A 17,337-nucleotide genomic window follows, 5' to 3' on the forward strand; every position below is an offset into this window, starting at 1 on the left:
CCCTATTCCCCACATCGGTTCTATGATCTCCAATCTGTCCAGCCACATCAAGGAGGCTAGGATTTTGACTCTCCAGATGTCTCTCCAGGTTCCCAGCCCTGCCCAGTTCTCATGTATCTCTCTGTGGACTGTGAAAATTGAAAAGACCCTTAAATAACTTATGATCCAACCCCTTGTGATATAGTTGAAGCTCCTGAGACCAGAAATGAAGACAACAGCTTAACTAATGGTAGAACTAGGACTAAATCTCAGGCTTCCTTTAGTTGTCTGATGACTTGTACTCCCTTGTAAAAATAAGTTTTTTGCACTGAGAGAGATCAAAATATTGACCCTACCATGGTCTAGGCTTCCAAAGACCAATGTGTAAGAGCAAGAGAAATCACCCACCTCACAACACAGAATGAGTATGTTGAGGGTGAAGAGGGAAATGTATCTAAATCACAGGAAGTCCTCACTCATGTCAAACTCTTGGAATGGGGATTAAGCTATTACCTAGACACCAAGGTGTAATAGAGATGAAATCCCAAAGTGAGATCCCAATAATTGGTTTTTTGTTTGTTTGTTTTTGTAACTCTGAAATTGTGGGAGTGAGATCCATGAATGTTGGTCTCCTCAATCACATCAAGGATATAAAGAGTATGGAAGGGGACATAATTTGTGAAGAGAGTTCTTTGGAGAGAGCCATTGCTGTCCTTCTTGGAGGTGCTACCTCCTTCATCATCATCCACTAGCTTCTTTGGACCACTCAGAGAGTTCTGACCCACATCCCTGATGTTGGGAGGAAGGCATAGTGGACTAGGGTCCAACTTGGGGCCAGGCAGGTCCAAAGACTGAAGAAACATTAACCAGGAGAGTGGTGCTGTGCTGGGACCATCCAGCACTCCTAGAGTTTATTGGTACAGAGATTGTACAAGGGTTTCTCATGGACCAGATGTAAGCATCATGGAGAAATTGGGCTGATGCCATTTTAAGTCCTTTCCAAGATGTCCACCTGGCAGAAAATTGGGCACTTGGACATTGTGCCATCATGCTCTAGATTGCTTGTGAATCAGGAGCTGATGGAAGGGATGGTACCAACCAGTCTTAGGGGATAAAAAGGCCTTGAATGGCCAGTGACCAGGGTTTTATAGTGAGAGGCATGCAACAAAGAGCTTCAGAAGATCCCAGAAATAATTCATGTCTTTACCCTTGTGCCAAGGCCAGAGAATAGGAAGCCTGTTTATTAAGTTATCTGATCAAGTAACACCTTTTCCCCTTCTCCTTCCTGCCCCTGCACTGCCTCTGATAGGGTTAAAAACTGGTTAGCTAATAGAAGGGGATATGTGTGTAGAATGGGTTAGAAGAAAAACAGAACAGAGAAAGAAAGCCAGTCATCACACATGCCCTTCCCACTGCACCTTCCAGCCCCAGTCCAGGGTAGAGAGAGATTTAAGGCTAAATCAAATCTAGAATTCACATGGTTCACATCTGAGACTAGTCCTTCTAGTTGCAGATTTGAGACTACGTTGATGGCTTAAAATGATCTTAGGACTTCCATTGCCCAAGAAGAAGCAAAAACTTCATTGGACCTGAGGCATTTTCATCCTCTGGCAAAGGAAAAGCTTCCCCACTAAATAGTGTAAAGAGTTAGTAGAAAACAGAAATAAAAATCAGAAATAAAGCTGCATTTTGATTACTTTGCTAGTTGCACTTGTCCAGCATACCAGGTAGGATTAACTACATCAATACCCAACTACTTGTGCAAATGAAAACAGTAGCATGAATAGTTCAAAAATCATTTTCTACCTGGCTTTGGAATGTGACACCATGAATACTTGAGAGCCAATTTATCTCCTTAAAGGGCAACTGGACATTTATAGCAGCATTATTTACAAAAGCCAAGATATGGAAGCAGCCCAAGTGTCCATCCATTAGTGAATGGATAAAGAAGATGTGGTGTATTTATACAATGGAATATTATGCAGCCCTAAAAAGAATGAAATCTTGCCATTTGCAATGACATGGATGGAGCTAAGCAAAATAAGTCAGTCAGAGAAAGACAAATACCATATGATTTCACTCATAGAAGGAATTTAAGAAGCCAATCAAATGAGCAAAGCAAAAGAGAGAGAGAAATCAAGAAACAGACTCTTAACTATAGTGGACAAACTGATGGGTACCAGAGGGGAGGGGGGCAGAGGGATTGGTGATATAGATGATGGGGATTAAGGAGTGCACTTGTCATGATGAGCACCGGGTGATGTATGGAATTGTTGAATCACTACATTGCACACCTGAAACTAAAGTAACACTATCTATTAACTAACTGGAAATTAAAAAAAAACTTAAAAAAGAAAGTTAAGTAAAAGTTTAAAATTAAAAATTAGTGTGTTAACATAACTTCTGATGATTGATGTGACTTTAAACTTGGTTCTCTGTATTTCTCAATACACAGGGTCAAAGATAAGCCAGACTTAGGCTCTGACATCCTTATCTAACAGTCTTAGTTAATTGTCATGCTCTATTTCAGTGATCAGCAAACTTTCTCTAAAGGGTTAGAATAACTATTTCAGGTTTTATATGCCAGGTACAGTCTCTGTCACATATTCTCATTTGTTTTTAAAAACTTTTAAAATGTAAAAACTATTCTTAGCTCATGGGTCATACAAAAGCAAGCTGGAGGATTGTTTAGCCCACAGACCATTGTTAATAAGTTTAAATTCTTCCTCTATCTACTCCATGCAATGGATCATTAAAAGCTGAGTACAGGGGCACCTGGGTGGCTCAGTAGGTTAAGCGTCTACCTTCAGCTCAGGTCATGATCCCAGGGTCCTGGGATCAAGTACCACTTTGGGCTCCCTGCTCAGTGGGGAGTCTGCTTCTCCCTCTGCCTCTCCCACCCCCCAGTTTGTGCTCTCTCTTTAGCTCACTCTCTCTTTCTCTCAAATGAATAAAATCTTAAAAAAAAAAAAGCTGAGTACACCCCCTATAAACCTGTGCTGTTCAATATGGTAGTCACTAGCCACATCATATCACTATCTGAATTTAATTAAAATGAAATAAAATTTTAAATTCAGTTCCTCAGTCACACTATCCACATGTCAAGTGCTCAGCAGCCATGTCTAAACAGGGCAGATATGGAATATTTCCATTATCTCAGAGGATTCTATTAGACAGGTGCATTTGGAGACATCTGGTTTACAAGAGGGAGCAGAGGTTTCACTGGTGAGAGTCCATGCAGGAGAGCGAGAGGGAAGGAGGAGGAAGACAGGTGAGAGCTGGCCACTGCTCACATGTTGACGATGTTCTTGACGTTGAAGTTCTCCAAGGGAGCCAGGTCAGGGTCCACACCCCTCTCATCCTGGAGGACAATCTGCTGAAGGATCCTGTCCAGGAGCTGCCACTGCTGGAAATAGCCACCGTTCCGCTTGTCTGTGAGGACAACAGGCATCATAACTTTACTGAGCCCTGGAATCCCCTGGGGCCCTGCCCTAGAGTCACTGCCTGGGCCCAGGCTGATGAAGCATGCCCTCTCCCTCCCTTCACAAGCTCCCAGTCTGATGGGGGAGGCAATGATGCTACTGATGCAGATGCTGATGATGGAGATTCACAAATGCAGTCATTTCCTAATGATCTGCAACTGACTTTCTATGAGTGTGTCAATCCTCTAGACACATTTATCTACTCCCTGAAGTGCTTCCTGGCTGCTTTTCTTCCCTATAGGTACCCTGAGTAGCCTATGCCTTGGGAATGCAAATTGCCTTTTCCATTATCTAAAAAAAAAAGCACCTTTCAGAAAGTAAATCTGCTCCAAAATATTACCTGCTAAATAATGAAGTCTCCAGGGAAATTTAAAAAAAGAAAATGTTTTAGGATTATCTATGCTGTTGTTCTACAGTGAAAGATGAATGGAAACTCATTACAGGTATGCACTAAGAGAGAGTCAGAATAGGTTGGAGAAGTGCTAATGGAATTCAGGCAGATTTCTCAGTGAAGGTGACCCTGAACTGTGAAGGCAAAAGTTTGTGTATGGTTCCTGACCTCACAGGGCCCCACTCCCATCCTCTGTAATCATGGTTTGTTGGGACATGGACTTTCTTTTCATGTGCTAGCAACAAGCCCCTCTTCCTCAGCTCTTGATCCCAAGTACTTTGTCTCAACTGACCACCAAAGGAGGTCAACCAGGACAATGCTGATGTCCAAAGTCAAACCATAATGCTTACAAGGTGGAAGGTCATGTCAACAAAGCCCCATTTTGAGGCAGAAGAGACACATTGACATTGCCCATGGAGCACGACACACAAGAACCTGATAGAGAAGTCAGGCTTCTCAGGGACTTCCTATGTCTTCCGTGAACATCTCTGTACTGAGCTTCGGAGAACTGATAGCTTCCTGGTCTAGGTCACTGTGTCCTGTTTCCTTTCCATCACTTCACTGACATAGACATTGCAATGTGGCATAGTTTTCCATTTACCCTCCACCCAGGAAAACAGGGTAAAGCCAGGCCACTGGCTCACAGAAGTAGAACATGTTTCATCTAAGGCCGTGAACCCAAAGAAACAAAAATTCCTTCATATGTTCAGACTCACCCAGCCTCAAGTTCATTCACTATAAATCGGATATAATAATGCACACTCTTTAAGTCATTTTCAGGTTTAGAGACACTGTGCCAAAGAGCCTTGCATCATGCATGGCCCAGGGTTGGCACATAGTAAACTGTGGTTATTGCCACCATCACCATGAAAACCAACACCACCATCACCACCAGTAGAGAGTCTGCCTAGGTTGACCATCATGGTTGTCCATAGTAGTCTTCCAAGTATGCAATTTTGTGAAGAGCTTAAATACCAAATGATACAGTTACCGCTCATTTCAAATTGCATGCTGGGGTGGCTATTAGTGATTATATGTAATTTATCCAGTCACTGCGCACACCTGGATCTTAAAGAGCTTAGCATCTGCTAAGCTTAGATGCTGACATCTGATATTTGCAAACAGAGGCAGGGGCAACTGTGTTAAAGTGGAGCTCACAAGGCCTAGATGGGGGAGTTGATAAAACCTTGAAAAAAGTCATGCTCAGTCTACATCTGTGCTATGCCCCCAAATGCAAAGCTTCTTTTTGGAGCTCCCCAAGATGACTGATCACTCCTCTGTCATAAACTGACAGCCAGAGCCGTTTGACTTTACAGTGATCAAGCTACTGCTTGGTAGACCAGGACATTAGCGTTCTTCAGGGCCAAGTCCACAGCTTCTCTCCTGGGTGACAGTGGAAGTCCTGATACCAAAGAGGGAGGGAAGAACAAGGGCCTGAGTCCTATGGCCAGGCCTCCTGGGGACATGTGCAGAGAGAGACTCAGTCAGACTCACCAACCCAGGGAAGTCCTGACACCTTGTCTCAACCTGCCCCAGACCAAGGCTCAGGCCAGCTGAGGAAGTGGCAAGTGTGGGCTACTCACAGGGCATCTGCAGGCAGTGGTGTAGAACAGATAGCAAGCAGGGGTAGGCCTCAGTGTGCTTTAGCTTCTTGTGGATCAGCTCAAACATCTGGGAAGCACTCTTGGTGTCGATGTGGACCTGAGGGAGTAGAGGGCACAGTGAATGGGGAGGGGGCAAGCCATGGAAGAAGAGGGGAGAAAACCCTACTTCCATCCACTGAGCCCCATTTCCCAGGATGACATTCATTCTCCTGCTTCTGGCCCAGGCTTCAAAGGAGAGGCACAAGAAAAGGAGGAGGGAGATGTCCTAATTATATGAAGCAGGATTTCTCAATCTCAGCATATTGGCATCTTGGACCAGATCATTCTTCGTCATGGGAGCTGTCCTGTTCATTGTAGGCTGTTCCACAGCATCCTTGGTCCATATCTATCAGATGCCAGTGACATCCTCCTTGCACGGGTTGTGATAACAAAAATCGTCTCTAGGCTTTGCAAATGTTCACAGGGGGAGGAGGAAGCAAAGTTACTCCTGGTTGAGAACTACTGATTCAAACTAAGGAAAGGGGACAGTGGCATAGATGATTCAAGGACCACGTAGCATAGTTCCACACAAGCTGGGTTCAAATCCCAGATCTACTCTCTCATTGTGTGACCACAGGCAAGCTAATCTCAGTCTCCTTATTGTAAATTCAGGGCTTGTGTGACAATATAATGGGATGGTGCTTGGTGACTGCAGCACCACCAGAAGTAAGCTTCTATTTGAAAAGAGATTTTATAATACAATATTTAAGCAGCAGAATTGTGTATTTTTAGGGTTATTGAGGCTGAAATGAAAAGGCAATCTGGTTTGTGAAGCATGATCTAGTTAGTGGCAGGGAGAGGGGACTCAGGAAATTGCTGGAAGGCAGGGGTAGAGTAACCCGGGAGAGAATTTGAAACTAATAATGTTTAAGGACTGGCCCTCTTTCCTTTGGGGGTTGCAATCTCCCAGCAGAGGAGATGCCCTACCAGGTAAGGCCTGCCAGGTGAGGCCCTGCAGAGCCAACACACTGCCAGGTTCCAGAAGTAGGACCTGTCTATAGGACCACTCACCAGGGAAGCCAGCCAACACTGGACCTACCACAACATGGGATCTGGAGAAGAGGCTGTGGGGCCACCTGGGACCCCACTGCAGTTGCCCCATCCCTGTAGGCTTCTCACCATGTCAAACCTCCTGGCTAGCTCCAGGTCATCCTCATTCCGGACCATCTCAAAGAAGTCTAAATGCCTAGATACGATGAGGGGATAGAGAGAGTAGATATTACTCCTAGGATGTCCCTGTTTGAGGGTTAGCCCCTTCAACTCCCCAGTGAACTAAATCTGAAAGCTTAATTCAGGTGATGCCAAGGCAAAACCAGAAAGAAGCCACTGGTCTGTAGGCCAAGTCTCCTCCTTTATAGAATCCCATGCCCCTTCTTCCTCAGGGAGGCCAGCCTAGAGTCCCGTCACCTTAGATCAGGCTTTCTCAATTTTGGCACTATTGATATCCAAGGCTAGATTTTCCTTGGTTGTGGGAGGCTGATCTGTGAGATGTAGAAGGTTCAACAGCATTTCTCATCTCTACCCACTAGACACCAGTAGCAGCTCCCACCTTTCAAGTCATGACAACAAAAATGTCTCCAGGCTTAGCCAAATGTCCCCTGGGGGTAAAATCACCCAGTCAAGGACTACTGCTCTGCCTTCACCAGGGTTCTCATACTGTCCTCATGTCAACCTTCAAAGCCAATCTCTCTCATTTTTCACCCCATCCACTCCCCAACTCCACTTCAAAAGGGCCCATCCTGTCTCCCTTAAGACCCAGCGCAATAAAATAGTCTGTACCAATGGGACAGAACCAGAGGGGACAGATAGGAACTTAATTGGAATTAAGGAACACATAGGAATTTAATTGTGCCCTTTAATCAATAAAGGCTTTTATGGCTTCCATTTGGGGTGGGGCAATTTCCTTGTTAAGCAGCAGTGCCCTGCAGGATGTTTAGTATTCCTGGTTTCCAACAACCAATACCAGTTAGTGTCCCCCAACCAGCCAGTCTAAAAACCAAAGGAACACCCTATGTGTTTCCAAAGCCCCCCCCCACCACCCTGGGGAAGTACTAACATTGTTGAGGACTACTGGATGGGTCCACCTGCGTTTAACATCAGAGATGAGAAAGCAGGTCAACAAAGAGAGCAGGCAAGGACATAGGTAGGATGTGGGACAAGGGGGTGACAGCTGTCCACCTCCCCCACACAGAGCTGATTCTGGATTAATACTGGGTATGGCAGGTGGTCTCCAGTGGGAAGGGCAGCCTCCTTGAAAGTCCTGATCATCCCCAACTGGTCTCCAGTGGGGACAGGTGGCTTGGGCCTTACTTGTCCAGGATGGCATTCTCGTGCTGCCGGAGTTTGTCAATCACAGGTTGGATCCCCAGCATCAGGAACTCATACCGTAGATGAAGGCGGAACTCCAGATTATCCTGGGGGACACCAAAGGAGGACCAGACTTATTGGCTTGTGGCTTTTCCACAAGAGTCCCCAGTGGACCCACTCCATTGTCCCACTACATCACCTGCAACAACCCATCTGGAACTGCCTCAAGTCCAGAGTTCCAAGAAAGGGCAGGAAGAGACATACTAGACCTTGTTATTCATTCCCATTAGGTTTCCTGCCTCACTTCCTTCAAGTCCCTTACCGTTTTTCTCAGCCTTTGGCATCAAAGAGTGGCACCGTAAAGTAATGTAGACCATAAGCTTTGATTTCAGACAGATCGTGATTCAAATCCCTGCTCTGACACTCACTAGTTTTGTGATTTGGGGAAAGCCTTAGTTTTCTCATCTGTAAAATGGGAATGATATTACCGAAAGGGGTGATATTACATTAAGAATTACCTGATGAAATATGGTTACCAACTAATCAGAACAGATTAGTGTAGCTAGTATTGACAAGGGTGATGTCAGCATCTCAGGGACAGATTGTTCTCCCAACCCACCTCACCTAACTTAGCTCATCAGGACTGGTTGCAAGAAAAGTGTGCTGGCAGAAAAGAGGGAAAAGTAGAGATCATTAAATTGCTCCTTTTGACCTTCAACAAATTGACCTTGACTGGGGCATCTGATTCTCTTAGAATTTGGGGAGTTCATCTGCTCTTCAAGTTCATCTTCAGCTGTTGCTATTTTTACAGTCTGAGAATCCCATTCTGACCCCACAGTAAGGAAAATCAGAAGCCATACCTCCTAACAGAAGGTGCTAGAGGGCATGACCAGCCAACTCAGAAACCGGTCCAGAATCGGGTCTTTAGAAAACTCTAGGAAGAAGGGCCTACACTTGCCCTCCTCCCATAAATGATCCCCCACCACCCTAAGCCAGCATCAGCCAGCCAACGTGGGGTTTGTCCAGTACACACATAATGCACAACGCTACCCATGCAAGAAACTCTCCAAGAACCCCTCATGACTGCAAGGTTCATGACAATCTATTCTTTCTCAGCCCCAAGTGAAGGAGGCAAGAGTTGATAAAGGTAATCTGAAGACAATGATGGTAGTGGCAGCCATGCCAACCAGAGGTCTTGGCCCCTTCCCTCTACTACATCCCCAGGAGGCACTTGCACACATTCCCCTGGGGCCAGAAAGTCCAGGAACAGTAAGAGCAAGGACAAGATGCCTCACCTCTCCAGCTCCAGCATTGAGGACAGCGTTGATGAAGGACATGATAGCTGTTTTCAGATTCACTTCATCCCGGTACCGGCCCAAACTTCGGTCTAGCTCATTCAACAGTGTCTGGTTGGAAAGGCAGGACAGGAGAGGAAGGTGGGCTCAGGATCCTACAAGTCCAGCCTCTGTGCCTGTGTTACCACCATTCTAACCCCACGTGCTTGCTCTACCCAATCTATCTAGCTTACCCTGGTCCTTCCCAAAAGCTCAGCTTTTTCAAGAAGCGTCCTTTGCCTCTCCATACCTCAATCTCAGTCCTGCCACTCACCTCCAGGGCTTAGTTTATTTTGTAGGGCCATGCCGAAATGCTGCCTCAGCATTTTAGAGCTGTTTACAGCTCCAGCTGCTTATAGCTCATAAATCTTCCTGCCCAGCTCCCTGACAGCATGGACACTGCCTTTTACCTCTTCTGCAAAGGGTCAGGGGTCACTTTCTGCACAGAGTAGGTGCTTAAAAATGTTTGATGACAGAATATACAAATAGCCTATACTGGTAGATAAACCATAGCACTTGTAGTAACAGTTTAGATCTATTGATATTTACTCTACATAAGACACTTTATACTTATTATCTCATTACTTTTCTGGGGCAGATCAGGGAGAAGAAAAGAGAATGGCTTCAGTATTCAGCACTGTTCTTGGGGTCCCCATAGTAAGCACTGGCCCAGGCATAGGGCTTAAAATCTTGGCCCCAGCAACTGCATTCAATTTAATTTTTGACTGAGCTGCTGTGATTCATCAGGCACTGGGCTCAGAGATGTAGAGCCATAGACTAATAATCCAGCCTCAAGGAACCCACGGTCTAGTGATGTGTCCATTTTCCCAGCCAAACCCGTATCTCTTAAGGTCCCTTATGTCTTTTTATATAAGCCCTCAGCTAGGCCCCCCCTCACCTGAAAGCGTGTCCGCTCAGCTGCGTACACCTGGTAGTGGAGCATGGCCTGCAGCACCTTCTTGTGGCCGCCAGGCACCAAGCACACGGCACCCAGGATCTCCAGCACGGCCACCTTGGTCTTGCTGTTCTCTGTGCGCAGACTCTGTGCAATGGTGCTGATGGCCTCGGGCTGCGCCAGCACATGCGCTCGCCCCTGGGAGTTGTTCATCAGAGCCTTGATGCAACCAATGAGGGAGGTGTGGATGCGACTTTCGCAGGTGGCGTGGTCCATGCTCCGGAGGAAATTCAGCAGACAGGTCAAACCCTCCAGCTCAATGAAGCGTGTCACAAACCTGTCCAGGCCAGCGCCATTAGCACAACAGGTATCCTGAATTTGCCTATTATTCTGTATACACTTTGCAAATAGTTACCCCAGGACCTGTATAACGCCGTGTCCCACCTATAGCAGCCACTTGGTTCATTTAGTGAGTTTATCTAAGGCATTGAAATCCTGTCACCCTCGCAGGAGACTCGTGCCTTATTTGCACCTTAAATATCGTGCATTTGCAGGCCACGGACTGTCAGTTGCATAGCTGTGATGGTGTACGCATGAAGAGAATGATTGCAGTAATTATTACTATAATTATACTGTAATTATAATGGCTGTTAAACCTGAAAATTCATCTCCAGAGAGATGTCAGAAGACAAAGTGGACTTCCAGACAGGGGGGTCACCAGGGGTCACTGAGTCATGGGACCAAGGCTGGGGAAGGCGCTCTTCAAGTGATCCTTAAGAAAATAGCTATCTTGAATATTAACAGGAAGCATTAAAAACCATTTAGTTCAGGGGTTCTTAACCTGGGGTCTGTGTTCCCCTAAGGGGTCATGGATAACTTGCAGGGGTCTGTGAACTTGGATGGGGAAAAAAACGTTACACTTTTATTTTTGGTAACCTCTACCTGAAATGTATCATTTATTCGTATGATGAATGTGGGCAATAAACTACAGTGGTAATAGCAGAACCTGTGACTTTGTCACCCAAAGAAATCAGCTATTTTCATATCAAATTATAGCTGCTACAGGTGTCGCAGACTATCACTTCCACTCACCAGCACTTCAAAATCATGGTGGTTGCTAGTTCCTTCTGCTTAAGGCTTAAAAAAGCACATTAATTGTTATCTCACAAATGTTTCATATTTGGTAACTGCATTTCAATTTAATTGGTTTATTTTTCATCTTATCTATTTTATTATTTAAAAATATCATTCTGATAAGCAGTCAGTAGGCTTCATCTGGTGCCAAAGTCATCCATGGCACATGCACCTTCACACATGCATACACAGAGAGAGGCTTAGAACACTGAATTTCGTAAAACAGTAACGATCTAAGGAAATGTCATAAATGGAGCTGAGGGAACCATCGCATATAGTGAATACATTTGGTCCCAAGTGTATTTGTGTATTTCCATATTATTATACAAATATGTCTACAAAATGAAATATACTCTAAAATTAAGTCTTTAAAATAGGTATTATTTGTTTCTATTATATGCTTTTCTGTATTCTGCAGAATTTCCACCATGACTATGTGTAACTTTTATAATCAGAATTTTATTAAGGGAAAGAAAAGTAAATTGAAGTGGGAGACAAACCTGGCAAACTTCCCTCAACCCTTCTCCTCGATGTCCTCATCCTTCCTGCACCCCCTTCCTACAAGCCCCCCACCCCCTGAACCACACGGGATTAAGGTGCTCCCATTCTCCTGAGGCTCTAGTTCCAGGCTCCCAAAGTAGAGAGCTCAGCCCAAACCACACACACACACACACACACACACACACACACACACACACAGGCAGACCAGTATGCTGGTAAACATTTAACAACTGGCTCTCTGAAGAAAGAAAAAAAGGCCTGATTGTAGTGTTTGCCAATTTCCACAGTATAAATATGCCCAGCATAGCTGATTTCAAGCTATCAATGTGACATCATTGAACGTGGAGTTGGGAAGAGGTGTAACATTTATAGTACAGATGATCCTTGAATAACATGAGTTTGAACTGTTTAGGTCCACTTATATGGGAAGTTTTTCAATAAACACAAGAATACTATGAATAGATTTTCCTTATGATTTTCTTAACAGTTTCTTTTCTCTAGCTTACTATGAATACTATGAATAGATTTTCCTTATGATTTTCTTAACAGTTTCTTTTCTCTAGCTTACCTTGTTGTAAGAATACAGAATATAATACATATAACATATAAAATATGGGTTAATCAACTGTTTATGTTATTGGTAAGGCTGCTGGTCAACGATAGATTGTTAGCAGTTAAGTCTTGGGAGAGTCAAAAGTTATATGCAGATTTTCAACTGCATGGGGGTTGACACCCCTAACACCCACCTTGTTCAGGGTCAGCTGTATTTCCACCATGTATATACAATGAATATAAACTCAAGAGCATATGTAACAGTCAAGAGCATACATAAAACTAAAATGTAGTAAGAACATTAAGTAATTAGGGAGTGAAAAGTTTCAAGTATTTATTACTTTTGTTTTTAGTATGATTTATTTAGTTTTAAGTTTATATAACTTATATTCTAATCATAGCTATGTTTAACAAGCAGCTTACAAAACTGCTGAAAATTTAACAGTTGGCTCCCACAAGGAGCTACAAGCCAGCTCCCAGGCACGAGGAGAAGCTGTGGCTCTTGGCCCATTTTGGACCTTTGCGCAGTATGGCCTGGGAAGGGGGAAGTGTCCTTCTTCTCAAAATCATCCCCTTTTCCTGGCCTGCATCACTCCTCCTCTAGGTGGTGGAATCTCATCCACAGACACCACATCTCCCCCTAGTGGCTGGAGTATCTCTTCTCCACGCTGCCCTCCTCCCTGGCCGGGGGAATTAATTCTCAGAGCTCTTTCTTACACACCTTGTCCCTAAGGCCACCTTCCCTGCCATTCCATTCTCCCAAGAAAAACAAATACCTGCCCTCAATTTCTGCTCAGATAGCACTTCAGGACCTGAGGTTTATGTCACATTCCTCTGCTCTCTGCCTTGGTCCCCCACATGCCCATCCTCTGGCAGCCTCCCAGCTCCTCAGAGAAAGGGGTTGTAGGAGGCAGGAAGTGGAGCAGAGTGCAGGGAACTCTAGGGGATGTGGTGGTGGGGGGATGGAGCTGGCAAGGGGACTGGGATGGGAGCAGAGCATTGGGTGAAGCTTCAGGAAGTTGAGGGGGACTAGCAAGTGAAGGGGTGTGGAAGGAAGTGGGAAGGGGAAACACAATGAGTCACCTCATGGGCTGTGTCCGGAGAGCTGTCTTCAGGTCTTCCACAACTTGGTTCCTCATCTCCGTCTCTTCCTCATCAAAGGCATACAGACTCTGCATCTGAGGTAGGTGGAAAGGGGCGGAGGTCCTGCTGGGCTGCCTGAGCCCCAGCTCCCTGCATCCCCCAGCCCAGGTGGGACCCAGGAGCCACCCTCGACTCAGGAAAGGTGGAGCCTCAAGGAATGGTTCACTAAGAGGGTCAGATTCTGAGAAGACCCAGGTTCCAGTCCCAGACTTCACTTTCCTCATCTGTGGAATGGGAGAATTATTGGCTCGGCCTGTTTCCCAAGACTGTGTGAGATACAAATGGCTAAAAAACGTCCATATGGTTGGGGGCCTCTAGAGTCACACAGAGAAGGGAGGGATTATGTTTTAAAAATCTCAGGAATAACTGGAAAGCTGCTGATCCCCAGCGAGGGGGTGTGAAGTCCAGGGAAAGATGCGGGATGATCAATCTCCCCCATGGCTTTTCCAGGTGGGGTGAGGGCAGGGGAGAAGCCATTGCTCACGGCAGCCATAGAGTTGATGCGGTCGATGTAATAGTCAGGCCAGCTGGTCGCCAGTTTATTGGGGTCCTCCTGCTCCTGGAACAAGAAGAAAGACTGTATGGACCACCTGGCAAGATAGGCCCATGCCTGAGGTCCTGAGCTTCATTCCATGTCAGCAGATTCACTTTCCAGCCCCACCCAGACAGGGATAACTTTGAGGAAGTTACAAAATCTCTCCAGGCTTCCATTTCTTCCTTGGTAAAAATGCAGATAGTGAACACTGACTCTTGTGACCGGCCAATGACATGGGCAGGAATCACACAGGTATATGCACTTTCAATGAACAATATATATAATTAAAAATAAATTCTTTTTTTCCTGTTATATCTGTTCCCTCTTTGTTTGCTTCTTAATAAAATATAATTTTATGTCTGTTGAACCTAATAAAAATCTGTGCATATATTTTATACATCTGGTTTTTCAAATTTTACTTTCTAATACCATTCTCATTGTATTTTACAAAAGTATTGGTTTTTGACAGTCTGAAATTTTAAAAACTTGGTTTTTCTCTCAGATTGCTTGAGAAGCACTGATATAAAGCATTTGGTGCAGTTCTTTGGCACATGGTAGGCACTCAGTGAATAGTAACTTCACTAAAAGACAGAAAGAGACTCCCAAGCCCTGGGTATTGGAGAGACTCAGGAGGACTCGGTGTAGCTGGGAGGCAGAGCCCAGAGGACAGGGCCTTTGGCCCAGTCCTCAGGTTCCAAGGGAAAGCCTCAATTCCTCCCCAGGGATGGGCAAAGACAATGAGAGTTGAATAAATATTAATGTTGATTGAAGATCTAGCCCTCTCCTTCAGCCAGTGACTCTACTTCTGGGCATTACATACACCCTGCTCCTTCCTGTCCCTGTCCCATTTGGATGTTCCCCTTCACCTGCCTTCTGCTAATCTCCTGCTTTCAAATCTGCACAAAAACTTAACTCCTCTTCCAGAACCTTGCTGACAAACTACCTGTCTGCCAGGTGACCTGGACTTTGCCCTGCCTCCCTCAGCTATATCTACTAGCTTCACAATTTTGTTTCACAAAATCCAAATTTTAGACCAGTGGGAAAGCTGCCTTCATTTGGTCTTTGTGATTTCACATGGCTATATGTTAACTCTTCATGACTGAAACTCCCCAATTCTATCTTCTGACTTTGGGGAGGGGATCACAGAACCAAAAACAAATGCACCATCAAATATATATTTTCCTGTCTTTGCCAGCTCATCATTTCTCCATTCCATATGCATTAAATGAGCACCTACTACATGCCAATCACTGTACTGAGCCCTGAAAGTACTGAGCAAAAAGTCAGTCTCTGTCTTCCATAGAATAGTCTAGTGTCAGAGTAGGGTGACAAATGCTTTATGGTCGAACTATCTATAGTGGGCTGTGGAAGCCCAGGGTGGGGGCATCTAACACAGAAGGCCCATGAGGGGGGCTCGGAGAGGACAGAGTTATTAAAGATTACTGAAGCTAAGACAGGTGGGGAAGATGTTACAAACAGAGGAAGCACCACATGGCAAAAGAGGAGTATGTGAAAGTGTGGGGGGAGATTACGTGTAATCTGGTTTGGAAGGTAGAACAAGATATCCTTACATTTCAGTATTTTTTTTTTATTTTAGTTGTGTAAGAGATCAATTTACAGGAACTCCATAGTAAATCAGTTTGGAAAGTGGAGAAGCATGAGACAGGATTAACTACTCCTGAAGTTAATTTTGTACTCCCTCCCTCCCTCCCTCCTATGACTTGAACTTTTTCAAGATCATCTTTCTCACAATGAGAGTCCTGGACACAGCACATAGTATTCTGCAGGCGCCTAATAGATGTGCATCAAGTATACTAGACTAGTGTGCACAGCCCCTGCATCTTACCACAGGCTCTTGGACTTCAGCATGCCTGGGTTTTAGCAGTGGTGCAGCCACTGGCTATGATTGGCTGGGACCTTTGGGTGAGTCCACTGCCTCCCTAGGCTGTCCTTGCTTCATACGCAGAAGAAAGGACTAAGACTGAATTGCTTCTCAGCTCCTTCCAACTCTAGAATGGTATAACATTCTAATCCTCCAATTTTATAAGGTCGTGGAACCCCAGCTGAGACAAATACCCTGGGTGAGAAGAAGAAGAAAAGAGCCATGAACAAATAAGCTCAGGGAACATGAAGGAGCAACAGCTCAGAACTGCCCCAGACCTGCCTGTCTTCTCCCAGTGGGGAGTAGGTCCAAGCCTCTGATGCAGAAATAACTGGGTCCTAACTCCCAAACTCCTATACTCTGAGGTCAAAGGAAAAAGCTGTTAGTTTGAAAAATTGGAGGGTGGAGGGGAGACAAGGTAGATGGGCCAAGAAAGAGAAAGGCTAAAATAGAAGGGGGGCAAGAGAGATACAGACAGAAAGATGTGTAAGAGACACACAGATATGGAGGAAGACCAAGGGAAGCAGAGGGGAAGAGACAAGAACTAATGAAGCCCCAGCTGGAGCCTGGCACACCCCTTCCTAAGGAAGACCATAGTTGGGAGACTGACGACATCTCTTAATGAAGGAGAAGAGAGGGAGGAGAGGGTGGGGAGAACGGGGACTGGTGTGTGACCTTGATATACCTGCTGCCCTGTGAGGCCGAGCCTGGGACAGGTGGGGGCCAAAGATCCAGAAGAGGCCACCCCAGCCCCAAACAGTCCTTACAACACAAAGCTGCCCTTGGGTATGGCACAGGACAACATGCCCTCCAGGCAGGCACGGGAAGGGAGTATAGACTTATCATCTTGGTATCTCCTGGACCCAGCCCCACTCTGGGAGCCCAGTGGGCACCTGCAACAAGGATCTTTGAAAACCAGAATCTCTTTCCCTGTCAGCTCCATGAGAGCAGGGAATTTTTGGTCCTGATTTATTCATGCCACTGACACCTAGAACGACACTGGTATATAATAAATATCTGTTGAATGAGCGAGAAAGCATAGAGGCAAGAGCTGTGCCAGGCTGGGGACCCTGAGGTGGCAGTGGAAGGGGTCAGACATGGCACCTTCTTCTTGCTGCAGTAGATCTGCCATTTCTTCTCTGGAGGCAGTGCAAACACAGCCTCTCGGTTTTTGTCGGTGAGATCCAATTCATCCTGCAAAGGCAAGAAATATGTCTGAAACCCAAAGATGGTTGACATTAGAATATTCAGTGCTACAGGAAATCGCAATTTCCCCAAACCTATCCCTCAGCCTACTGTCTCCCTCCAGAGAGTATCAAAGTATGATAGGGCAATTCTTCTGCTAGAAATACAGCCCTACACCCCCACCCCCATTCCCTTACATTGACCCAAGCCTGGGCTGCTTCTATCCATGCTTCCCTTACTTCCTGTCCACTCCCACTTGTCTCTACAAATCTGCTCTCCTCCTCCAGGCTCCCTGTTCCCTGCCCATCTCCTTCCTGCATTGCTTTGCTAGTTCCTAACTGTCTTGCCCAGGGTTTCTGCTCTTCTTTCCCTTG

At 45.4% G+C, this 17,337-nt stretch overlaps 1 protein-coding gene across 4 annotated transcripts in view; it reads right to left on the bottom strand.

Moving 5' to 3' along the window:
- DAAM2 (dishevelled associated activator of morphogenesis 2) overlaps positions 1–17,337 on the bottom strand; it is a 126,509-nt gene that overhangs the window by 32,185 nt on the left and 76,987 nt on the right. For all 4 annotated transcript variants that reach the window (XM_036087336.2, XM_036087342.2, XM_036087326.2 and 1 more), the window contains 9 exons: positions 16,883–16,972; positions 13,846–13,920; positions 13,302–13,396; positions 10,035–10,368; positions 9,098–9,208; positions 7,806–7,909; positions 6,615–6,681; positions 5,436–5,553; positions 3,273–3,411 (listed from right to left, as the gene is read on the bottom strand). In XM_036087336.2, coding sequence (XP_035943229.2) covers positions 3,273–3,411; positions 5,436–5,553; positions 6,615–6,681; positions 7,806–7,909; positions 9,098–9,208; positions 10,035–10,368; positions 13,302–13,396; positions 13,846–13,920; positions 16,883–16,972 — 1,133 coding nt within the window. The remainder of the gene's footprint in view (positions 1–3,272; positions 3,412–5,435; positions 5,554–6,614; positions 6,682–7,805; positions 7,910–9,097; positions 9,209–10,034; positions 10,369–13,301; positions 13,397–13,845; positions 13,921–16,882; positions 16,973–17,337) is intronic.

The sequence above is a fragment of the Halichoerus grypus genome, chromosome 9 (genome assembly GCF_964656455.1).
Source record: "Halichoerus grypus chromosome 9, mHalGry1.hap1.1, whole genome shotgun sequence".
Lineage (NCBI taxonomy): Eukaryota > Metazoa > Chordata > Mammalia > Carnivora > Phocidae > Halichoerus > Halichoerus grypus.